This window comes from Vipera berus (assembly GCF_964194415.1).
Source record: "Vipera berus genome assembly, chromosome: Z".
Classification (NCBI taxonomy): Eukaryota; Metazoa; Chordata; class Lepidosauria; order Squamata; family Viperidae; genus Vipera; species Vipera berus.
Window position 1 is genome coordinate 11,665,147 of NC_138205.1, and position 25,612 is coordinate 11,690,758.

Below are 25,612 nucleotides of genomic sequence, written 5' to 3' on the forward strand. Positions count from 1 at the left end.
AGGGGTCGGCAACCTCGGCTCTTTTATGACTCGTGGACTTCAACTCCCAGAATTCCTGAGCCAGCTATGCTGGCTCAGGAATTCTGGGAGTTGAAGTCCACGAGTCATAAAAGAGCCGAGGTTGCCGACCCCTGGTATAGGGTTTCCTGCCTGAGCAGGGGGTTGGACTAGATGACCTCCAAGGTCCCTTCGAACTTATTATTATTATTAAAAAGCAGGGAAAATACTGGGGGGAGACTAGTCTGAATTGGGTTATGAAGCTGGCGGTGCTTCACCTCTTCCCATTGTACTCAAAGATGCCAGCCGTGAGTCAAAAAAATATTATTTTTTTTTACAAAATTTCAAAGATTCTTAAAAAGCAGGGAAAATACTGGGGGGAGACTAGTCTGAATTGGGTTATGAAGCTGGCGGTGCTTCACCTCTTCCCATTGTACTCAAAGATGCCAGCCGTGAGTCAAAAAAATATTATTATTATTTTTACAAAATTTAAAAGATTCTTTAAAAAGCAGGGAAAATGCTTGGGAGGAGACTAGTCTGAATTGGGTTATGAAGCTGGCGGTGCTTCACCTCTTCCCATTGTACTCAAAGATGCCGGCCGTGAGTCATTCCCAAATCCCGAACGAAGCCACGGAGGCATCCGCGGGGAGGAGCCCGAAGGCCCCTCGCCGCTTCTCCTGCCTCGATCTAGGGCTTGATCGGAGACCCACATTGCTGGGAACTCACCCACCTTCAGAAGGTGGCACCCTGCTAGGGTGGCAACTTGGCCCTTCCCTCAGACCTTCCCAGAGGCGGGAGTAAGGGTGATAGACACCCAGCTAGTGGCCTCTACGGAGAGCTTCCTCCCAGCAATTGTCTTTTCCCTCTACACCGACTCTTATATAAACCACGAATTCTTGACTTTCTCTTCAGTTACGGTGGCTGTTGATATGTGTCGGATGTCAGTTCCAAGTACGAAAAAAAAAAATCAAACCTTTACCTAAAAGACACAATTCTTACAGGTTATAAAACGTGCCTCTTGGGATAAAACAGGCGCGGGAGAATGGAGAATTCAACTTCGAGCGGCGACCATCAGACACCTCTTTTCATTTGCAAATCGCCCTTCGCTTTTTCTCCCTCTGCTTCCTCCCCACCCCACCCCCTTGAGCCGGTTTAGCCAATGGATGGGCGAGGATCTCTCCCCGCTCCTCCCCTCCCCGCGGGACCGCCCCGCTTTCCTTTTCGAGCGCCGCCCCGCATGCAAATTTAACGAATGCAAATAAAAAAGGGGTGGAGTCTGCCTGGGCTCTGGGTCATAGAGCGTTCCCGGGAAGGAGCCTGCGAGAGAAAAGCGGAAGCGGCATCCCGGGTGGTGAAAGCGGAAGTTGCTGGTGAGTGGTGTGTTGGTTGCAAAAAAAAAAAAAAACAAAACCCGGGGAGAGCCGTTCGCACGACGCGGGAAAGCTAGTTTTGCATTAGCATCAAGTCGGGGCGGGGGGGAGATCAGCGGGGCAAAGTTGCAAAAACTCCTCTTTGCAGTAAAATAGACCTTGTTAAGAAATGGACGGGGGAGGGAATAGGGCAGGGCTCTTCAAACTTGGCCCGTTTATGACTTGTGGACTTCAACTCCCAGAATTCCTCAGCCAGCGTGCCTGGCTGAGGAATTCTGGGAGTTAAAGTCCACAAGTCATAAAAGGGCCAAGTTTGAAGACCTCTGGAATAGGGGGTAGAAGTAAAAAAGGCGGAGAGAGGGCATGTTTTTGTGATGGTTGCAGTATCCCAGAGTCCTGTGATCCTTTTTTTTTAATTGAAAAGTTTTACAGTACATTTTATATATAACAAAACAAAACCCCTCCCCACCCCCTCCCCTCTTCCCAACCCTCCCCAACACCTCCCTCCCTCCCCCTCCCCTCTCCCCGACTTCCCAGAGCTAAATACAAGGTATAAAAGTAGAAACAATCATAATCTACCATATGCAAACAACAATAAACTATTGAATCTATCGCACTTTAACTCTTATAAAATGACTACAAGCAATATAAATATCACATCAGTACTTATACAAATGCTAAATGAAACTTTTTAGTCCCATATTTATTCTGGATGTAATCAATCCATTTTTTCCACTCCACAATATATCTCTGTTGCGAATGGTCTTTCAAATACGCTGAGATCTTTGCCATTTCCGCCAGGTTGGAAACTTTTAAAGTCCATTCTTCTATAGTCTGCAGTTCTTCCTTCTTCCAATATTGCCCTACTAAAAGTCTTGCTGCCGTAATTAAATTCAACATCAACTTAGTGTCCACAACAGTAGTGTCAGTAATAATGCCCAGTAAAAACAATTGCGGACAAAACTTTATCCTTTTCTTAAATATCTTCTGCATATTCCACCAAATTTTAATCCAAAATGCTTTAACCTTCTTACAGGTCCACCATATATGAAAATACGTTGCGTCTTCACTACCACACCTCCAACATTTAGGCTGGCAGTTCGGATACATACTTGCTAATTTTTTAGGATCTAAGTGCCACCTTCTGACATGCAAAGTCAAGGGGGAAAGCCAGGTTCTCTTAACAACCACGTTACTAAATTACCAACTGAAGTGGTTCAGTTAACAACTGCGGCAAGAAAGGTCGCAAAATGAGGCAAAACTCACTTAACAAATGTCTCGTTGAACAACAGAAATGTCGCCCTCAGTTGTTGTCGTAAGTCAAGGACTTATCTGTACAGTAAAGTCTAAGCGCTATTGCTATTGCAGCTTATCTGGGGGCTCCCAGTTAGTAGTCTGGCCCCTTAGGTGTGTTGTGTTGTGCTGTTGCAGGGATGAAAAGGAAACGAAAGGCTCCCGAAGTCCAGCCTGCCGATGCAGGGACCCAGCCTGTACTGCGCTGGGAGTACGAGGTCAGTGACAACAAATGGCAGATCTTCCCACCTGGACAGAATGAGGCCCTGAGCCAAGCCACTCGGTAAGTTGGCTTCCTGGAGGAGGAGGAAGAGGAGGAGAAGGAGAAAAAGGACGCAGAAGCCTGGGATTGATTGCAGAGGTTGTAATGCAAATTCTTCTGTTCCCTGCAGGGCACGGAAAGGTACAGAGGATTTAGGGGAAGACATTGTGGACCTGTGCAAGATGGTGGAGTGGAACAAGCAGAGCGGTGAGGAGAACCGTGTCCGTCTGGCTGTCTGGGATCAGAAATCCTGTAAGTCGCTATTTCTAAGACACAGATAGTCCTTGACTTACAACAGTTCATTTAGTGACAGTTTGAAGTTACAACGGCCATCCCAAAGGTGCTTTTTTCACAAGGCAACTGGACTTTCTTGTTTTTCTTTGAAGATGTTTCGCTTCTCATCCAAGAAGCTTCTGCAGCTCTGACTGGATGGTGGGGAATGGAAGGATTTATATTCCTTGCAGACAGCTGGTCATTTGCATTCTTTTAGTGAGTCGTTAAAGCTACCTGGGCTTGCTAAAAGAATGCAAATGGCCAGCTGTCTGCAGGAGTATAAAGCTTTCCGCTCTCCACCATCCAGTCAGAGCTGAAGAAGCTTCTTGGATGAGAAGCGAAATGTCTTCAAAGAAAAACAAGCAAGTCCAGTTGTTTCATGAAAAAGCATCTTCGGGATAGACGTTTCAACGGCCATGAAAAAAGTCACTTATGAGCATTTTTCACACTTATGACCGCTGTAGCATCCCCATGGTCCTGTGATCAAAATCCAGACGCTTCTACAACTAATTCGTGTTTGTGACGGTCACAGTGTCCCAGGGTCATGTGATCCCCTTTTGCGACCTTCTGACAAGCAAAGTCAAGGGGGAAGCCAGATTCAATTTTATCTGGTCCTGCCCTTTGATTCTCATACAGGTGGTCCTTATAACTCATTTAGTGACTTTTCACAGTTGAACACCTTGGAAAAAAGTGACCTACAGTATGTCCAGTCCTCTTACTTGCAACCATCACAGCCTTCTCACAGTCACATGACTTGACTGAAATGCTTGGCAACGGGCACTTATTTACCACAGTTGCAGCTTCCTGGGTCATGTGATCGCCATTTGTGACTTTCCCGCCTGGCTTCTGACAAGCAAAGCCAACGGGGGAAAGCCAGATTTGCTTAATGACCACATGGTTTGCTTAGCAACCATGGCAAAAATCTTAAATGGATGGTCATTAAAGAACCACCTTGCTTAACAGTGGAAATTCTGGTCCCAGTTGTCATCATAAGTTGAGGACTATATGTAATCTGGAGAGGTTTAAGTGAGCGTTGGATTTGAACAAAACCATTATAAAACATGGCCACATGTAAGAGAGGCTGGCGTAGGTAGGAGGAGGAGTCAAATGGGGAACTAATCTGGAATCCCTACACGGGCACAAGACAAATGAATTCTGGCCCTGTTGAAGGCCAATGAACTTTTATCTGGATAGGAGACTAACTGCAGGACAAGGCGATTTCTCATTTCTCTTCCTCCTCCGCACCTGCACCTGAGAGAGGGTTAGCCTTGACTTCTTATATTAATTCAATTTTAATTCAATTTTCTTCTCCCTTTCCTCTTGTTCACCCACATGGGTGCAGATTTTGTCTGGCAATGGGAAGGAGACCAAGAAAACGACTGGATCCCATACCCCGCTGCTACCTGCTTGGATTTACAGGTAGCCAAGAACGGTCACCGGGAGCCCATAGTTGACTTGACAGTCGGTCGGACCCGCTACAAGCTGGACACGGTCCGCATGGTGCAGACAAACCAGCAGACTAAATTTGAACGTCGGATGGAATGCAGGCAATTAGGTATCGGAGTACCGAAATTTATTCTTATGCTGGGAATTGAACTATGGAACTTTGGCTGGGCTCCGTCACTCCTTGCAAGTGGAAATCTGCGAGCATAGATTTGGCCCCGGGGCACCTTCCCCTCTATCCTTACATAGGAATTGAAACCACAACTAACACCTCTGTGCCATTCTGCCTTTCTTTTCCTGATTCAGATGCAACAGAGGCTGCGGGCACATTCCAGCTGAGCAGCCCTGACTTGGATACCAGTACTGCAGTTCCTGCTAAGAAGTCCCAGACTGAATTAGACACCCCAGCATCGCGTGGGAAAGGAGATGGGCTGGGTAAGGGCCGAGAAAATGATTGGGGGGGGAGTTAATGCATGACAGCGTGATGGAAAGAACAGCCTGATCCTTCAGAAATAGATTCACGGTGGGGAGGTTGGTAATAGGGACGGCAATTAGGAATCTTATAAGAAGTTAAAGGTTTCATTCTGTCCAGTCATGTCCGACTCTAGGGAGTGGTGCTCATCTCCGTTTCTTAGCCGAGGGAGCCAGCATTATCCAAAGACACTTCCGTGGTCATGTGAGCATGACTATACGCCCAGGTGTACGGAACGCTGTTATCTTCCCCACTGAAGTGGTACCTATTAATCTACTTACACTTGCATGCTTTCAAACTGCTATGTTGGCAAGAGTTGGAACCAATAACCAATAATGGGAACTCTCCCCGTCACACGGCACTTGGGTCTCAAACCTGGGCTAACAGCTTTCCAACTGACAAGCGCAATCTTTAACCTCTGATCCATCGCGATAAGTTAGTTTTGCTGAAATACCTCTTTAATTAAGTGCCATTTTGTTGTAAGCCCAGAAACGCTAGGATCATAAGGAGTAAGATCCTGGGGTTTTTTTAATGCTGAGATTGTAGAGTGTCAGTGTAGACTCTCTTCAATGCAAAGTGGGATGATGATGATGATGATTCTAATTAGTATTATATAAAACGTTTATTCATAAAACATGAAGCTCAGTCAACTGAACACTCAAACTGACTGGCACTAATGGTTGACACGGGTTGCTGCCAGCATCCTAGGTATCTCCTTAAAATGTAAGATGTTCCGAGTAGCGCAGTTTTTTGTAGCTTTGCTGGAGTTATTGCAGGAAGCTGCAATTTCTTGATGTGTTTTGCAAAGTTTTTGGACATAGTTCCCAGTGCCCCAATGACAATGAGTATCACTGTTACACGTTTCATCCATAATCGCACAGTTTCGATAGCCAGGTCGCGGTATTTCGTAATTTTTTCCAGTTCTTTTTCTTCGACTCTGGCATCTCCTGGTACAGCGATACCAATCAACTGTACGCTTCAGTTGTCTACGACTGCGATATCTGGCATGTTGTGTTCCAAATGGCGATCTGTCTGTATTCGGAAGTCCCACAAGATCTTCACATTATTATTATTATTAATTATTATTATTATTATTATTATTATTATTATTATTATTATTATTATTATTATTATTATTATTATTTCTACAGAAGCAGTGAAGACATTGACAGTGAAGGGAAAAGCTCCAGTGGACCCAGAGTGCACAGCCAAAGTGGGAAAAGTAAGTCATTGGCACCTGTAATACTCATATGAGTGAGGCCCCGATCCCCCATGGTGCTCACTTGATTGGGGCTGTGCATGCATGCACACCAGCCAGTCACTCACACGTCCCAGTTGCGAATAGGCCACGGACCAGTAGAGGACCGCGGCCCACAGGTTGGGGACCACTGCCTTAAGCCTCGTCCTCATGCTGACTGTTGTTAGCATAGAACAGCCCCTTTTTAGCCATGCTTTCTGGGAATGTTGGGAGTTGAAATCCAACACGTTGGAACAGCATTTGGTGGGGAAGTAGAAGATTGTTGTAGTCTGGAAAAGACTATTTTTAGCACAGCAAGTGGTGCAGCAAGTGGTCATCTTGTCTGGTCTTTGGAAGCTAAGCAGGGTCTGGTTTGGTTAGTATTTGGATGGGGCCCTACAGGAAGTCCAAAGGCTGTAGGTCAGACTAACAAGTTGGAAGAATACAATTGCAATTTTTCAGCCAAGGAAACTCCATGGTTGTCTTGGTGAAGTCGCCAGGAATCAAGCCTAGCTTGAAAGAGGCTTCCTCTTTATTTATTTTTTCATTCCTTTACTTTGAATAACCTCCCTTCCTCTTTCCTGCCTATTCTAAAGGCTCATGTTTATTGTGAAGGAGACGACGTTTACGACGTGATGTTAAATCAGGTGAGTGGACCGACCATACCTGGTTTTTTTTCCCCCAATCGAGAGATTCTGCCTGGTTAAAAAAAAAGGTTGGACTTCAGTTAATCTCTTCAGTCACAGAGCCCACCAAATGAGGTCAGAAGGCCTATCCCTGAGTCTCTTGTTCTTAGCAAGAATTATCTGGAGGACAAAACTGTGGGAACAACCATTCTGTGCTCTCCTAAGAGGCAGGGAAGACAGAACTAGAAGCTACAATGATGTAGATCAATGGTTCTCAACCTTTTCTTCACCACGGAACCCCCCCCCCTTTTAAATATTTTTGTGGCCACAGACCATGGCCACGGACTCCCAAGAATTAATTCAAGATTTAAATCATAATATTTTTTTCAAGCCTTTGCAGACCGCCTGTGATGACATTTCACCCCCCCCCCAGTGGTCCAGAGACCACAGGTTGAGAACCACTGATGTAGGTGAAGCTTATTGATAAATCTGGGCTCCCCACTTCATCAGCTGGGTTCATATTATCCTAAAGGTAAAGGTTCCCCCGCACATGCGTGCTAGTTGTTTCCGACTCTAGGGGCCGGTGCTCATCTCCGTTTCAAAGCCGAAGAGCCAGCGCTTGTCCGAGGACGTCTCCATGGTCACGTGGCCATCATGACTAGACGCCAAAGGCGCACGGAACGCTGTTACCTTCCCACCGTCGTGGTCCCTATTTTTCTACTTGCATTTTTACGTGCTTTCGAACTGCTAGGTTGGCAGAAGCTGGGACGAGTAACAGGCGCTCGCTCTGTTGCGCGGCACTCGGGATTCGACCCGCCAAACTGCCGACCTTCTACAGAGCAAAATTCCCCTGAAGAGATTGGAGATTGGAGAAATAATTGTATGAAAGCCTGATCTTTCATAGATGTTTCTTCAGGCCATCTAGGAGAGAAGTACGTGGAATAGAAAAGGAACAAGGTATTGTCTCATTTCTGACCAGCTCCTTTTCTTCCATCTTGGCTTCCTCCAGACAAACCTTCAATTCAATAACAATAAATACTACCTCATACAACTGTTGGAAGAAGACAATGCACAGAGCTACAGCGTCTGGATGCGCTGGGGGCGCGGTGAGTTGGGGCAAAGGAACTAAGTCATGGAGGAAGGAAGTGAGAGCAAAGCTGACAAGCCTGGAATAGGAGTAGGCCTCGATTTTTAATAAAAAACTAAAAACAAAACAAAAAACATTGCTCTATTTCACCTAGCAGTTATAGATCTAGGATTGTGTGTTTCTCAACCTTTGGCAGCTTCCAAGTTGTGTAGACTTCAATTTCTAGAATTCCCAGGCAGCCTGCTGCTTGGGGAATTCTGGGAGTTGAAGTCCACACACCTTGAAGTTACTAAGGTTGAGAAATACGGCTCTTAGATTCCTTTGACGGTCCGGCTGGGGAATTCTGGGAGTTGGAAGTCCACACATCTTAAACTGAGAAATACAGTCAAGAATCTCAATGCCTATAAAGCTATAAGAATTATCATAAAAACCTGTTAATTTTTTTTAAAAAAATGATTGAAATGTTAGTCAATCAAATATTTGGAGTCTTCTGGAATTCTTGGATTTTTCTGAGTTCTAGAATGTGGCTTTACCTCTTCTGTACTCTGTAATGGTCCTTTTGATCATTCCATTCATTCATTCGTGCTGTAGTGGCGCAGTGTTTAGACAGCAGTATTGCAGGCTAACTCTGCCTGCTGCCAGGAGTTTGATCCTGACAGGCTCAAGATTGACTCAGCCTTCCATCCTTCCAAGGTTGGTAAAATGAGGACCCAGATTGTTGGGGTCATATGCTGACTCTGTAAACCATTTAGAGGCGGCTTATGTGCTAGAGGGATTATATAGAGAGGGCTTATATTTATTTATTTATTTATTTATTTATTTATTCGGTTTATATACCGCCCTATTCCCAAAGGACTCAGGGCGGTTTACAAGGCAAAATTTAAAAACAATCCAATATAAAATAAAAATAAATTAAATTAAGTCTAGCCACAAAAATTAAATCACAATTTAAAAACATTAAACCCCTCAGTCCAGACCAGATAGCTCAAAGAGCCAGGTTTTTAGGTCCCGGCGAAATGAACGAAGGTCGGGGGCAGTCCGGAGTTCCGTTGGCAGTTGATTCCATAGGGCAGGTGCGCCCACAGAGAACGCCCTCCCCCTGTGGATCACCCGTCAGCAATCCTATCCAATACTATGAAGGGGTATATAAGTCTTAAGTGCTATTGCTATTCATTCATTCTGATTATTTTTTTTACTATTGATTGATTCAATGATTCATTCACTATTATTATTTTTTACCTCCTAGTGGGTAAGCCTGGCCAGCACTCCCTCGTGCCTTGCTCTGGTGATCTAGCAAAAGCCAAAGACATCTTCACCAAAAAGTGAGTCCCTCTAAAACTCTTGGCAACGTCCTTATCCCACTCAACACTTCCCTTCTCCTGAACCTGACTTTTTTTTTTTTGCCTCTGAGGTTCCTAGACAAAACCAAAAACGAATGGGACAAACGTAACAGCTTCCAGAAAGTCTCAGGCAAATATGATCTTCTTCATCTGGACTACGAGGCAAAAGATGCGGTAAGGCTTTAGGCGGGAAAGATCAAGGAGGCAGCTTAGAAATCAGAAAGATATTTTTGCCCATAAGATCTCCTTTTGCATTCCGGACAGAACAATTCAGCAGAAGCTGCCCTTCAGGAGACAGTCTCCAAGGCCAAGCCAGTTTCACAGCTGGACCCACGGGTGCAGGCTTTGCTAGAGCTGATATGTAATATTCGGACGATGGAGGAGATGGTGATTGAGATGAAGTACGACACCCGGAAAGCTCCACTAGGTACGCAGAATTCTGGTTTGTCCCGCTTACCTTCATTGGAATTTACTTCAGGAGGTCAATGTGGCCAAAAGAAACGTTTCAGCAGAGAAAGGGCAGTAGAGTGGAATCATCTTTTAGAACATGGTTTTTCAACCAGTGTTACGGGTACCACCTGTGGTACATTGGCGCCTGGTAGGTGGTACGCAACCATCTGAGAAAAGTAGTAGCGGGGGAGGGGAATGAGCTGAACCGGTGGCAGCACCGCACAAGCCTGAGCGAGAGACGGCTGGAGCTGCAGGGCTGTCAGGGCTCAGTGGAAGCGCCAGGATCAGTGCCAAGCTCCAGCTGGAGCTCAGCGCTGATCCTGGCGCTTCTGAGCCCAGAAGAAGCACCAATCAGCTGGGATGTTGCAGCATCTCCAGGGTCTTGTGATTTACTTTCAGATGTTTGGCAACTGATTCATATTTATGGCGGTCGCAGTGTCCCAGGGTCACGTGAAGTGACCAAAACCTGCTGCAACCACCCAGCAGACGGGGGGGGGGGGGAATAAAAACCAAACACTTCCCACCCCATCCTCGCTGCCAATCCTCAACAGAAATGCTCACAACAATGAAAACCTCGGACAAGAGGAACATTGCTGCTGGGCAGGCAGGCGGGTGTCTTGCTAGGCTGTGGCTTGGGGGTGGGCACTTTTTTCAGTGCCATTGTAACTTCGAAGAGTCACTAAGCAAACTGTTGTAAGTCGAGGACTACCTGTACTTCATCACCTTTTTCCTTTTTCTTTTGGGTCGTCAGGTTTTTGACACCTTACTAGGCGACTGGTGGTACTCGGATGTTGCCATATCCTAAAAGTGGTACAATGGGTGAAAAAGCTGAAAAGCCCCATTTTAGAAGAAAGGAGAAAGGTTCCCTTGCTTAAGAAAACCTGCTTATTGACCAATAATCACAGAGAGTCCTCACAATGGCACTGAAAAAAAAGTGACTTATGACCAGTTTTCATACTTACGACGGTTGTGGCATCCCCTAAGGTCAGGTGATCAAAATTCGGGCACTTGGCAAGCCGAACGTATTTGTGACCCTTGTGTTGTTGGATTGGATTCCAACAAGCAAAGTCGATTGGGAAAGTAGATTCTCTTCACGATCAGAGGATTCCCTTCACTGCAGCGATTTGCTTAACAACTGTGGCAAAAGAGGTTGTAAAATAGGGCAAAACTCTACGGAGATTCTCAAGTCATCCAGGTCACGGTTGTCCCAAAGGTGTGTTGTTTTTTTTCAGGAGGCAACTGGGCTTTTTTTTTTCTTTCTTTGAAGACGTTTGGCTTCTCATCCAAGAAGCTTCTTCAGCTGTGACTGGATGGTGGGGAATGGAAAGATTTGTTCCAAAGGAAAACAAGAAGGTCCAGCTGACTCTTGAAAAAGCACCTCTGGGACAGCCATGACCTGGATGACTGAGAAACTCAATAGGCATTTGGCGATGCACTTTGGGATGAACTGTTCTGTTCCAGCCTACTACCGGACCTGCAGAAAAGGCAGGGACAACCCCTTTACAAAAAGGCAAGAGGCTGGAACTAAGCCTGCCAAATTTATTGACACAAAACAGAGCAAACTGAACAAAACAAAATACGAACCATGAAACAGGAGCTATTCAAACGGTTGCCTTCAGCAAACCAGCCTTCCCACGCATTTCCCTTTTAAACAGTTCAAGGCGTGGCTTCTCTCTGCCTCCTTCCGAGGTGCCCCATTGCCTTCCTCTGTTTACTCCTGATTGACTGCCTCCTGCGTCGGGCGTCCTTGAACAGGGCCAGCTGTGGGTCATCTTCATCCACGCTGTCAGGCTCACACAGCTGGGTTTGCGTAGTAACCAGATGGGAGGGGCCTGGCTGAGGGCTCTGCGAAGCCTCAGAACTGTCCTCTGCAGGCTCTCCAAAACCTCCCCCCTCCTCCTCCTCTGAATCGTCCAACCCAACTGCCGAACCCACAGGCTGACCCTAAATCACAACATGAACACCCTTTGAATGGTGCGGGAGTATGAACAGATTTCCAGAAAACATTGTAGACTACAGGAACCATTCGCGCTTCAGTTTGAGAGGCAGGCAACACAGACTCATCCCCAATACTTTGTGCCTGTCTTTAACAGTGAAGAGACACAGGGCAGAAAACATCCTGCAGCCAAGTCATTGAGGCCACTTGAAGACTTGTCTGCGTCCTCAAGGTCACCTGAGTAGTGTAAATGTGTGTGGAGCCTTCTTGGCTGCAGGATGTTTTCTGTTCCACATACATTTGCTCTATTCAGGTGACCCTGAGGACACAGACAGGCCTCCAAGTGGCCTCAACGAGTCTCTAAAAGAATGCAAATGACCAGCAGTCTGCAAAGAGTATAAATCCTTCCACTCCCCACCATCTAGTCAGCGCCGAAGAAGCTTCTTCGATGAGAAGCGAAACGTCTTCAAAGAAAAAACACAAGTCCAGTTGCCTTGTGAAAAAGCACGTGTAGGACAAAACTCACTTTAACAGCTGCCTTGCTGAGCATCAGAAATTTTGGGCTCAATTGGGGTGTCGTAAGGCGAGGTCTACCTGCATTTGTAAGAGTCAGCCGCAAGCTGATAATAAATTGCGGAGTACAACTAACTCACAAGGTAGGCTCAGGAAATGACTAAAACTTTCTATTGAGACAATCATGGCTGCGTGTTTTTGACACTTAGTGATTAGCCAGGGTATTTGAGTGAGCATCAGCAGAGATATCATGGAAAGTCCTGCACCACTAACTCCATGTAGAAGAGCAGGTAGACCTAGGTGGTGGAGTTAAGTGTGTCATCAGCTTAGAGTCCTTACATTGCCACAAACAATCCAAGTCAAGTCCCCCCTTGAATTCTGTTGACTCTTACCTAGCACCAATTTAGTGCTGACCATTAGTTGACTGGAGTTTTAGGCATAGGCTTGAATAAATCTTACGTGCTGCAACTTAACGTACGGTCCTGATTCTTTATGCCTGATATTCCATGTGTCGATTTTTGTAAAGTTTAAACTGCCTGCCTAACTTAATAATAAAGCTGGAAGGGACCTTGGAGGTCATCTGGTCCAAGTCCCTGCTCAGGAAGGAAACCCTATACCAGTGATGGCGAACCTTTAGAGACTGAGTGCCCAAACTGCAACCCCAAACCCACTTGTGTATCGCCGGGTGCCGGGTGGGCGTGGCCCTCCGGGTGGGCATGCCTATGGTGGAAATGGCAGACTGGGTGGGTGTGGCCAACTTGATGTTGCTCTGGTGGGTGGGGCAGTGGGCAGGAGGGCATCTTGCTCAGTGGGTGGGGGGGCATGGGGGGAGGCTCAGCCCCACAGCTCTTCTGGGGGGGTAGGAGCGGTATGCTGGGATTTGGGCTCGTGCCTTCCGCTGCCCGTCTGCTCTCTTCTGCTGAAGATGCCGTGGCTCTGCTTGCCTGGCAGCGCGGGGACACGCTCGCGGACGGGGATGCACATAGGGCTGCTGTCTCACTTTCCATGCTGTGCCAGGACTGGGCTGGACTGAGCGCAGAGCCTCCTCATGAGTTCTTCCCCCGTGGACATCGGGAGTGCCCACCCCACCTACTGCTTGTCCTGCGGAAAGCTGCGCATGCGCGGAGAGAAAGAGGGCCCAGCAATGGCTCACGTGCCAGCAGAGACAGCTCCACATGCCACCTGTGGCACGCGTGCCATAGGTTCACCACCTAACCCTATACCAGGGGTAGGCAACCTTGGCTCTTTTATGACTCATGGACTCAGCTGACTCAGGAATTCTGGGAGTTGAAGTCCATGAGTCATGAAAGAGCCGAGGTTGCCTACCCCTGCCCTATACCATTTCAGACAAACGGCTGTCCAGTCTCTTCTTAAAAACATCCATTGTTGGACCATTCAAAACTTCTGGAGGCAGGTTGCTCCACCAATTAATTGTTCGAAGTATCAGGAAATTTCTCCTTAGTTCTAGGTCCTTTCCTTACACACACACACACTGATTTTTTTTTAATCTTCTGCTGTAGGAAAGCTGACAGCTGAGCAGATCCAGGCAGGGTACCAGTCATTGCAGAAAGTGGAAGCATGTCTGAAGCGGAATCAGATTGGTCCTGCCCTGCTGGAAGCTTGCAATGAGTTCTACACACGGATCCCCCACGATTTTGGGTTAGTAATGCTGATTCCCCTTCTTTGAGTTGTAAGTTATCCAGGAGAAGAAGAAGAAGAAAAAAAAAACAGTCTACTTTGCCAGTACCGTATTTCTCCGAAAATAAGAGCCAGCCAGAAAATAAACCCTAGCATGATTTTTCAGGATTTCCCCCCAAATAAGCCCCAGTTAAGATCGTCAGCCAGATGGACACATTTAATACCGTATTTCCCCCAAAATAAGACCTACCTGGAAAATAAACCCTAATGCGTCTTTTGGAGCAAACATTAATATAACACAGGGTGTTATTTTGGGAGGAAAGATGGTATTCTCATACTTTTCTATATGGATCATCCTCAACTTATGACTGTAATGGAATCTGCCCATTAGAGTTGTAAGTCGTGATCATAAAGCAGGTCACCCAAGTGACTGACCTGATATTGCAATCTTTTTTTTTTTTTGCAGTGTTTCGGAAGTAGCCCAGACATAAAACCAAAGCTATAAGTCAGGGCTTTTCAACCAGTGGTACGGGTACCACCTGTGGTACATTGGCACCTGGCAGGTGGTACACGACCATCCTACAAAAATGGTAGCGGGGGAGGGGAATGAGCTGAACTGGTGGCAGCACCGCACAAGCCTGAGTGAGAGATGGCTGGAGCTGCAGGGCTGTCAGGGCTCAGCGGAAGCCCCAGGATCAGCACCAGGCTCCAGATGGAGCTCGGCACTTCTGCTGAGCCCAGAAGAAGCGCCAATCAGCTGGGATGTTGCAGCATCTCCAGAGTCTTGTGATTTATATTCAGATGTTTGGCAACTGATTCATATTTATGATGGTCACAGTGTCCCAGGGTCATGTGAAGTAACCAAAACCTGTTGCAACCACCCAGCAGAGGGGGGGGGGGAATAAAAACCAAACACCCCCACCCAACCCCCACTGCCAATCCTCAACAGAAATGCTCACAACAATGAAAACCTCGGACAGGAGAAAAGAGCGCCGCCGGGTGGGCAGGCAGGTGTCTAACTCGGCTGTGGCTTGTGGGGCACTTTTTTCAGTGCCATTGTAACTTCAGTCACTAAGTGAACTGTTGCAAGTCGAGGACTACCTGCACTTCATCACTTTCCTCTTTTTCTTTTGGTCAGGTTTTTGACCCCTTGCTAGGCGACTGGTGGTACTCGGATGTTGCCATATCCTAAAAGTGGTACAATGGGTGAAAAGGTTGAAAAGCCCTGCCATAAGTAGTAATTAGTGCCTTTACTCTAAAGCAGACATGTCAAACACAAGGCCCGGGGGCCAGATCTGGCCCGTGAAGTGGTTTCATGTGGCCCGTGAAGCCATCCTGGAAACAGTGAGGGAACGGCCCCCACTGCCTTGGCCCTGGCCCAGAGACCCTCCTCCTGCCAGAGACCCTCAGATCTGTCCCACTCCTGCCCAGGCCCCCATAGGCACCCTTGATGCGAACGAGGTAGAGCTGGCCACGCCCACCCAGTAGGCCATATGCACTCTAGCCACGCCCACCCAGTAGGCCACGCCCACCCTGGCCATACCCACCCGGCCCCCTGAGGGCAACCGCAATGCTGATGCGGCACTCAATGAAATTGAGTTTGACACCCCTGCTCTAAAGTTACAGCGACAGAACTCGTAAGCATTTCTCCCCATCCCTTGCCTGTCTGTTACAGACAATATAGGCACGGTCTCTTCTGTGTGGCTTTTTCCGCCCTTATACCTTCTGTGGGCTGAGATTTCTCTGACTGTTGCCCTGGTTACGGCTCTTCTCCTGTCTCCCAAGGTTATTCCCATAGCCTTTTACATCTCACCACTGGTCCAATCAAATGCTGGAAAACAGGCCACATCCATCCCTGATCAAAGAAGGGTGTTTTGTAAAGAGTGCTTATGAGGAGGTCTTCTCCGTGGTTGCTACCTCTCCAATTTTTGGCGGGCGGACACCTCCGACTTTCAGCGATCGGCAACTCATCTTTTTAATTCAATTTTTTTTAAAAAAAAATAAAAGTGTTTGCTGTCATTCTCCCTCCCCTTTTCAGGCTGAAAACACCACCACTAATAAAGACATTGAGGGAGCTCCAAGAAAAGGCACAGCTACTGGAGGTAAGGAAAGTCACAATCGCTCAAGGGGAGAAGATTAGCGTTGTGGACGTTCTGACTATTAAGATCAAGGGAATAAATAGTACTTCAGCTTCTGTGCGGAACTGGAAAACGGGGTTGAGGGGCGTATGTCAGCTTTTCAAGGTAGACTGTAGTCAAGAGAGAGTGCTGTTTTATAACAGTACGGGATCATAAGAAGCCTTAAAATCTTTTCAAGTTTTTGTCCCTTCTTATGGTAATAAATGTTAATGTTAATGTTAATTTTATTTGTATACCGCCCTTCTCCCGAAGGACTCAGGGCGGTGAACAGGGCACATATAAAATACAGGACACAAAAGTTAAAAAAGAATTAAATACAAGGCCCAAGCTAAAACAATAAATAATAATATAAAAACCACAATAAAATCCCAACCCATCCCCCATCAGGCCAGGCCGGCTTGTTCGAATAAATAGGTTTTCAGATCGCGTCGGAAGGAGCGAAGGTCGGGCGCCGTCCGGAGCTCAACCGGCAACCGATTCCATAAGTCCGGGGCGCCCACAGAGAAGGCCCTCCCCCTGGGGGCCACCAGACGACATTCTCTGACCGGTGGCACCCTGAGGAGGCCCTCTCTGTGGGAACGCACAGGGCGGAGGGAGGTTGATGCCGGCAGCAGGTGATCCCCGAGGTACTCCGGACCCATGCCATGTAGGGCCTTAAAAACCATTACCAAAACCTTGAATCTCACTCGGAAGACAACTGGGAGCCATAAGAAAGGCTGAGCGCCAAAGAATTGAAGCCTTTGAACTATGGTGCCGGAGAAGACTCCTGTGAGTCCCTTGGACTGCCAGGCGATCAAACCGGTCAGTCCTAGAGGAGATCAACTCTGACTGCTCTTTAGAAGGCCAGATCCTGAAGTTGAAACTCAAATGCTTTGGCCACCTAATGAGAAGGAAGGACTCACTGGAGAAGAGCCTAATGCTGGGAAAGGTGGAAGGCAAGAGAAGAAGGGGACGACAGAGAATGAGGTGGCTGGATGGAGTCACTGAAGCAGTAGGCGTGAGCCTAAATGGACTCCAGAAGATGGCAGAGGACAGGAAGGCCTGGAGGAACGTTGTCCATGGGGTCGCGATGGGTCAGACATGACTTCGCAACTAACAACAATGGTAATAAAAACAAGGAGGGCTTGAGTTTCTTTATCATACTTGTTTCAAGTTCTGAATTACAATTGCTTCCCTAAGTCCCTCCATAATGGTTCTTCCATACCAAGGTCATCTCTAAAGCCCTTTACATCAAGGGTGGGGAACTGGCCTTTTTATGACCTGTGGACTTCCTGGCTCAGGAATTCTGGGTGTTGAAGTCCACAAGTCATAAAAAGACCATAGTTCCCCACCTCTGCTTTACATGGTAAAGAGTTTCAAAGCTTGTATTCTTTCAGGCGGATGGGACTACAGATAGTCCTCAAACTATGACAGTAATTGAGCCTTGCAATTACAGCCATAACTTTCCACCACGCTTTTCCCAACCTGACAAACTCCCATGTCTTTTGGACTCCAGTTCTCACCACATCTGGAAGGCAGCCATCCAGATATCTACTCCAGTGTCCACGGGCTCCTTCTGAGATGGTTGTTGCACTTGGTGTTGGCTGCTCTCTGCTGATTTTTTTTTCCTAGGCTCTCAGTGAGATCCGTATTGGCATCAAACATGTGCAGTCAGAACAGTTGGATCTGGAGCATCCTTTGGACCGGAGCTACAGGAGTCTCGACTGTGAACTCCAGCCCTTGGAAAAGGCCAGCGATGTTTTCCAGGTGTGTAGCCGAATAAGCTAGGAAAGGAAGAACATGATGGTGATGCTAGTGATTATGATGTTTTCCATTCAGTCAAGTCCAACTCTGGGCAATTCTGTGGACCAAGTTTCTCCACATCTTTTGATCTTGCACTACTTAAAAGAGTTTTTCTATGCTCTGTCTGGTGTCAGCTTTTATGGTGTCCAGCCACCGTGTTCTGTGACGGCCTGGTTTCCTTGTCCCGTTAACACTTCTAAACACAATTGCTTTCTCCAGTCAAGTTACCCTGAATTCCCCCTGGCCAAAGTAAGTGAGACAGAGTTTTGTGACTTGGCCTTCGATTGACACGTCTGGTGTAATGGGCTCCGGTACTTGCTTGTTGGTCACCTTTTCCATCCAAGGAATACGCAGGAGCCTTTTCCAGCACCACAGCTCAAACGAGTCTAAGAAGAACCTAGATCAGGGATCCCCAACCCCCGGTCCGCGGCACGCCAGCAACCCAGTCACACAAACAAGTGAAGCCCCATCCATGGGATGCAGGCAGCACACAAAACCACCACCCCCTTGTAGTCCATGGAAAAGCCTCCACAGAACCTAATTCCCAAAAGGTTGGGGGCCACTGACCTTGATGGAACCGTTCTGATGGTTATATCTCAGCTAGCTTTCGTATCTTTTCTTCAGGTGCTGGAGCGCTACTTGCTCTCCACCCACGCTCCCACCCACAAGGATTACACAATGACTCTGGTGGAGGCCTTTGAAGTGAACAAGAAAAGCTCGGAAGCCACCTTCCGTTTTGACCTGTCCAACAGGTAAAGAAAGGAGCCTGGTGTGTGTGTGTGAAATTCAGCCTGCCCTTGGGCTACATTCCAAATGGCGTCTTTCATCCTCCTTTCCCTTCTCAGGATGCTGCTGTGGCACGGATCTCGCCTGGGGAACTGGGCAGGGATTTTGAGCCAGGGGTTGCGTGTGGCACCACCAGAAGCGCCCATCACAGGCTACATGGTGAGTCTGTACTTTAGGCTGCACTGAACCCCGGATTCATTCAACTTGGGGAGCAATCAGGCCTGAGGTCTTTTCCTCTTGTTTCTCTTCCCCCAGTTTGGAAAAGGCATCTACTTTGCGGACATGTCCTCTAAGAGTGCCAATTACTGTTTTGCCACTCGCGAGAAAGATGTAGGCCTCCTGCTGCTCTCAGAGGTGAGATGACATCTTGCTGGGAGGCTAAAACATAGGAAGGAGGGTGGCAGGAATTGAGTATGTCTAGTTTAATGAAAGGGATGCGGTGGCTCAGTGGGTTAGGACGCTGAGCTTGTCGATCAGAAAGTCGGCAGTTTGGCGGGTCAAATCCCGAGTGCCGCGTAGCAGAGTGAGCGCCTGTTACTCGTCCCAGCTTCTGCCAACCTAGCAGCTCGAAAGCACGTAAAAATGCAAGTAGAAAAATAGGGACCACTACGGTGGGAAGGTAACAGCGTTCCGTGCGCCTTTGGCATCTAGTCATGCCAGCCACATGACCACGGAGACGTCCTCAGACAAGCGCTGGCCCTTTGGGTTTGAAACGGAGATGAGCACTGGCTTCTAGAGTTGGAAACGACTAGCACGCATGTGCGGGGGAACCTTTACCTGTACCTTTAGTTTAATGAAGAGGAGGAGGACATGATAGCAGCGTTCTGCTATCTAAAGGGCTGCCCCCAAGAAATGGAGGTCAAATGTATTCTCCAAGGAGCCTGAAGGCAGGACAAGAAGCAGTGGATGAAAAGTAATCAAGGAGAGAACCGACCCAATAATGAGAAATTTCCTGACAGCTAGCACAATTAATCAGTGAAACGAGATGCTTCCAGAGGTTGTCTGTGCTCCATCACTGGAGGTGTTCAAGAAGAGTTTGGACAACAATTTGTTTGAAATGGTACAAGGTTTCCTGCTTAAGCAGGGGGTTGGACTAGAAGACCTCCAAGGTCCCTTAAGACTGTTAGTCTGTTATTTCTAATCTAGTTGCATCATTCTACTTGCCTAGTTCTTTGTACTGGGAGTTTATTTATTTTATTTTATTTTATTTTATTTTATTTTATTTTATTTTATTTTATTTTATTTTATTTTATTTTATTTTATTTATATACCGCCCTTCTCCCGAAGGACTCAGGGCGGTGAACAGGGCAATACATGTTAAAAGACAAAATACAAAAATTAAAAGAGATTAAACAAATTAAGTTCATAATAAGTTCACTTAACTCAATTAAGAGTTAAGTTCATAATCAGTATATTTATAAAGACAAGAGTCGTATTTTTCAATATATTTTTAAGGCAGGAGGTTGGACTAGAACAGGGGTAGGCAACCTTAGCTTTTATGACTCGTGGACTTCAACTCCCAGAATTCCTGAGCCAGCATGGCTGGCTCAGGAATTCTGGGAATTGAACTTCACGAGTCATAAAAGAGCCAAGGTTGCCTACCCCTGGACTAGAAGATCTCCAAGATCCCTTCCAACTCTATTATTCTGTGGTTTTGCACCTAGATGCAACCTGATACCCTGGTTTCCTGTTTTGTTCGGGTTTTTTGGCTAGCACCTCAACTGTAATCCCTTTCTTTCTTTGTCTGTTAAACAGCATCTATGCCAGGGGTGTCAAACTCGCAACGTCACGTGATGTGTCGCGATGTATCATGACTTTTTCCCCATTACCGGCAATGGGGTGGGTGCGGTTTCAGCGTGACCCATCTGGCCTGCGGGACGGCAGTTTGACACCCGTGATCTATGCAGTACAGATGAGTCAGCACTTAAGTTCTGTACTTGCTTACAGGTTGCCCTAGGAGAGTGCAATGAACTGTTGGAGGCCGATCCAGAAGCAGAACAACTGCCAGTCAGCAAACACAGTACCAAAGGTTTAGGCAGGCTTGCTCCAGCCAATTGTGTTTCTCTGTAAGTTTGGGATGGTGGGAAGGGAGCAGCTGGGATGAAAAATTACTACTTAAGTCAGTTTCCCTTCACCTGGGAAGATGGGTATGGCACACCCACAACATTTAGCCAGCACAATCTGACTGGTGCCACTATGGGGGAGCACGATTTAAACCAGGGGTCCTCCAACGTGGCTGCTTTAAGACTTGTGGACTTCAACTCCCAGAATTCCCCAGCCAGGAATTCTGGGAGTTGAAGTCCACAAGTCTTAAAAGTGGCCACGTAGGAGGACCCCTGGTTTAAGCAATCAAAGAGAGAGCTAAAGCTGTGTTTCTCCACCTTGAGCGCTTTAAGAAAGTGGACTTTCATAATAAACCTTTATTGTCAAAGTACAACATGTGTACATTGAGATTAGCTGAGCCTCCCCCCCCCCCGTGCTCCCTCCCCCCAACACACAGTGACAACAAACCCTCCATCCCACCACACCATGTGAACCAACTACACCACACACCGGCCTCCCAAGTCAATTCTGCATAAGTTCACAGAGATTATATCCCATTCAAAAGCCTAACAGCCCACGGATAAAAGCTGTTTTTCAGCCTGTTGGTACGGCTGGCTATACTCCTATATCTCCTACCCGATGGTAGGAGAGTAAAGAGATACCGTCCAGGGTGTGAGTCATCCCTGAGAATCTTCCTCACTCTTCCAAGGCAGCGAGCCCTGGCGAGGTCATCCAGTGGTGTCAGGGGACAGCCCACAATGTCTTGTGCTGTGCTCACTACCCTCTGTAATACTTTCCTATCCGCGGCTGTCAGACCAGCATACCAAACCACAATACCATACGAGAGGACGCTCTCTATAGTGGACTTCTGAGGGGTGAGGTCCACATGTCTTAAAAGTTCCTAAGATAGAGAAACACTTGAGAGGGGAGGAGAGTAAAATGCTGAAATCTGATTTTAAAAGAGGGCACTAGTGAAATACGGGTAGTTCTCGACTTACATTTCATTTACTGACCGCTCACAGTTACAACAGACCTAAAAAAAAAAGGTGACTTGTGATTGTTTTTCACACTTACGACCACTGCAGCATCCCTGTGGGTCACCTGAACAAAATTCAGACGCTTGGCAGCTGGCTCCTAGTTACGCCGGTTCCAGCGTCCCGGGGCTCACGCGATCCCCTTTTTGCGACCTTCTGGCAAGCAAAGTCAATGAGGAAGCCAGGTTCACTTAAGCAGCCGCGTTAACTAACTTAACACCTGCAGCGATCCACTTAGCAACCGTAGCAAGAACGTTTGTGAAACAGGGCAAAACTCCCTTAACAAATGTCACGCTTGGCAACAGAAGTTTTGGGCTCAATTGTCGTTACGTCGAGGGCTACCTGTCCGGGACACAAGTTTCTTCCACACTCACTCTCTCCCTGATTTGTAATACAAAGAAGCAAAACGATAACATAGGCAGAATATGTAATTGTTTCCTGCTTTTTTAAATTATAAATAACCCAAGGCGACGTACGTACCCAGTGCTCCTTTTTTCTGCGATTTTCCTCACAACAACCCTGTGAGGTCAGTTGGGGTGAGTGTGTGTGACTGGCCCAGAGTCACCCAGCCGGCATTGATGCCTGAGCCAGGGCTAGAACCTACCCTCCCCTAGTATCTAACTTGGTGCTTTAACCACTAGATAAAACTTATCACATTTCATATTGATTCTGTAGCTTTCTGAGACTAGGGGGGCTTTCGCCCAGGTTCGCCTGGTGCGCCAGTTGCGGCCCTATCTGAACCGGGATGCCCTGTGTACGGTCACTCATGCGCTCGTGACCTCTCGCCTTGACTACTGTAATGCTCTCTACATGGGGCTTCCCTTGAAGACCACTCGGAGGCTCCAACTGGTACAGAATGCGGCCGCGAGAGTTGTCTTGGGAGTTTCCCGGTACTCCCATGTTACACCTTTGCTCCGCGAGCTGCATTGGTTACCAGTTGTCTTTCGGGTGAGGTTCAAGGTTTTGGTTACGATCTTTAAGTCCCTACATGGCATGGGTCCGGGATACCTCAGGGACCACCTGCTGCCGGCATCAACTCCCCTCCGCCCTGTGCGTTCCCACAGAGAGGGCCTCCTCAGGGTGCCGCCAGTCAAGGAATGCCGACTGGTGGCCCCCAGGGGGAGGGCCTTCTCTGTGGGCGCTCCGGTATTATGGAACCAACTGCCGGTGGAGCTCCGGACGGCATCAGACCTCCGAACTTTCCGTCGTGGCCTGAAGACCCACCTATTTGAAATGGCTGGTCTGGCCTGATGGGGGATTATGGGTTTTAATTTGTCGTTTTAGATTTGTATTACTGTTTTTAACTGGGCATGGGTTTAATCTTTTTTTTAATTTTTGTATTGTCTTTTTTATATATGCCCTGTGAACCGCCCTGAGTCCCTACCAAGGAGAAGGGCGGTATACAAATTAAATAAAACTTGAAACTTAAATAAACTTGTACCTCTCTTACAATTTTTAAAAGTCATTGAGGTTGAACAAAATGCTCCTTTTTTTTTGAAGAAGAAGAAGAAAGCCAGCGTGCAAAGATATACAAAAATACTTAATTTTCAGTCTTGATATTCAAATAGGATAGGAAAGAAAAGGAAAGGGGGGGAAAGGGGGGGGGGAGAAAGAAATAGAGACTGGGACCAGGAATGGAATGGAATGGAATAGAATAGAATAGAATAGAATAATAGAATAGAATAGAATAGAATAGAATAGAATAGAATAGAATAGAATAGAATAGAATAGAATAGAATAGAATAGAATAGAATAGAATAGAATAGAATAGAATAGAATAGAATAGAATAGCAACTTATTGTCACTTTGAATGTACACTAATCGGCATACATTAAAATAAAAATTTCACTGCATACAGCTCTCAAAAGGGTCACCTCCTCCAATACACACTACACATGACCTAAATAAATAAATAAATACATACATACATACATACATACATACATACATACATACATACATACATACAGAATTATGCATATACCCACAAATATGACACAGAAACAACACAACTCTAGTTTGGGTTATGGTTGGACGTCTCTACCCTAGCCGTTGGAATGGAGCAGCTTAACTTTAATTATATAAAATTAGGGTTTTTCTCTTTTTTTTAAAAAAAAAACCTTGGGAATTGACAGATGGAACTGTGGCAGGATCTGCAGGACTCAACACAGTGGCCTTGTCTCTTTTCTTCCTGCCCAGGCATGATGCAACTGTTCCCCTTGGCCCAGCTACAGAAACTGGCGTAGCAAACCCTCGTGGCTATACCCTGAATTACAACGAATTCATTGTCTATGACCCCTGCCAGGTGCGTATGAAATATCTTCTGAAGGTGCGCTTCAATTTTGTACAGCTTTGGTGAACGGAGGGGGGGGAAAATGAAGAGAAAAACTGGCGTAAGAGTGACATCATGAAGCACGTGGATGGTTCTCTTTCAATGGGACATGTCAAGTGCTTTCTAGCTGAGAGGCTGAGAGCTCAGCTCCAGGAACTGACTCTTATCACGGGTTAGAAAACTTTTGCCGCGTTTTAATTTACTTTTCTGCTGTGAAGTTTGCTTCTGAATGACAAAAACGTATGCTGTGAAGGAAAGCTAATCCTTAGGATTTCCAGGTGGTCATTATTTTTTCCTTGGATGATCTGAAAATTAGTTCCAGTAGAAACACACCAATTGCCCTGAAATTGTTTAAAATAAAGGAATAAATTCACTGTGTTCTTTGGTGTGTGTTTAGTGATTTTGGGACTTGGAGGAAAAGAATGTTTCTTTGTATCTTTCAATTAGTATAATTTCTATTTTTATATAGCATAGTCCTTTCATCTCTAGTAGAGCAAATATTCACTCTGCAGGTGCGTAAGATGTTTTGAATCTTCAGGAGGATGAGTCAAACTGTTTTAGGTCAGCCACAGTTGTCCCCAGAGATGCTTTTTTCAAAAGACAACTTGTAGACATTTCTCTTCTCATCCAAGAAGCTTCTTCAGTTCTGACGGAATGGTGGAGGATGGAAGGATTTACTGCAAGGAATATAAATCCTTCCATCGCCCACCATTCCGTCAGAAGTGAAGAAGCTTCTTGGATGAGAAGCGAAATGTCTTCATGGAAAAACAAAGTCCAGTTGCCTTTTGAAAAACAGGCATGGAACAACCATGACCCGGATGACTGAGAATCTCCACAGACAATCAGCCACAGTTCTGCCGAACGTAATTTCAGAATGCTTTGGACTTGCTGGGTTCTGGATTCAACAAAATCTGCAGCACAGACCATCAACTCAGCAGTGTTTCCTTCCCTTCTTCCCCACTGCTGATGTCCAAGCACTTCTGCCCAAACCAACCAAGACCCATTTTATTCTGGGCCCAGATCATATGTTCATGCGCAAAATGGTGAAATGTACCTCAGAATTACTCGTAGCTATGACTTGTCTTTCATCCAGGAGCAGGAACCCCAAATACTAGATGTATTATTTGCAGTGCATTTGAACCCCATCACTCCTCGAAAGAGATCCATAGAGGTAGCGTTAGAAACCAGGCAAGAATGCCAGGTTTAAGAAAGTCCAGATGAAACTCTTTAATTTAGAGCTTCTGGTTATGGACAGTAAACAGCTGAGTAACTCCTCGGCAGCTATTAAGGGAGATGGAATGTAGCAGGTCGTCCACGGCTTACAATTCGTTTTGTGACTGTTCAAAGTTACAACACTGAAGATGACTTATTGCCGTCCCTCACACAACCATCATACTATCCCCACAGTCAAAATGATCAAAGCTCAGGTGCTTGGCAACCAGTATGTAGTTATGATGGTTGCGGTCTCCCAGGGTCATGTGGTCATGTGATGATCTGCGATCTTCCCAAGCAAAATCAGTGGGGGAAGCCAGATTAATCACCAAGTGATTAATTTAACTG

The 25,612-nt window shown here is 46.5% G+C and overlaps 1 protein-coding gene across 3 annotated transcripts; it reads left to right on the forward strand.

Annotated features, from left to right (window-relative positions):
• Window positions 1–1,300: 1,300 nt before the first annotated feature.
• On the forward strand, window positions 1,301–24,424 carry LOC308677508 (poly [ADP-ribose] polymerase 2-like). Of its 3 annotated transcripts, none has more exons than XM_081343962.1 (19): window positions 1,301–1,367; window positions 2,799–2,943; window positions 3,053–3,174; window positions 4,538–4,750; window positions 4,945–5,073; window positions 6,262–6,332; window positions 6,944–6,994; window positions 7,983–8,079; window positions 9,307–9,382; window positions 9,472–9,574; window positions 9,665–9,827; window positions 13,820–13,958; window positions 15,976–16,039; window positions 17,687–17,821; window positions 18,482–18,609; window positions 18,703–18,802; window positions 18,899–18,997; window positions 20,591–20,709; window positions 23,920–24,424. In XM_081343962.1, exons 2-19 carry the CDS (start codon window positions 2,801–2,803, stop codon window positions 24,077–24,079), a joined length of 2,112 nt encoding a protein of 703 aa, XP_081200088.1. In that variant the 5' UTR covers window positions 1,301–1,367; window positions 2,799–2,800; the 3' UTR covers window positions 24,080–24,424. The 3 variants fall into 3 exon arrangements, with proteins under 3 accessions (XP_081200088.1, XP_081200090.1, XP_081200089.1); XM_081343963.1 differs by lacking the exon at window positions 1,301–1,367 and adding an exon at window positions 2,656–2,682; XM_081343964.1 differs by lacking the exon at window positions 20,591–20,709 and having other exon boundaries at window positions 23,920–24,050.
• Window positions 24,425–25,612: the final 1,188 nt, after the last annotated feature.

Coding starts and splice junctions, on each gene's coding strand:
- LOC308677508 (XM_081343962.1), top strand. CDS start 2,801: ATGAAAAGGAAACGAAAGGCTCCCGAAGTCCAGCCTGCCGATGCAGGG. Junction 4,751..4,944: donor GATGGAATGCAGGCAATTAG/GTATCGGAGTAC, acceptor TTCCTGATTCAG/ATGCAACAGAGGCTGCGGGC. Junction 16,040..17,686: donor AAAAGGCACAGCTACTGGAG/GTAAGGAAAGTC, acceptor TTTTTTTCCTAG/GCTCTCAGTGAGATCCGTAT.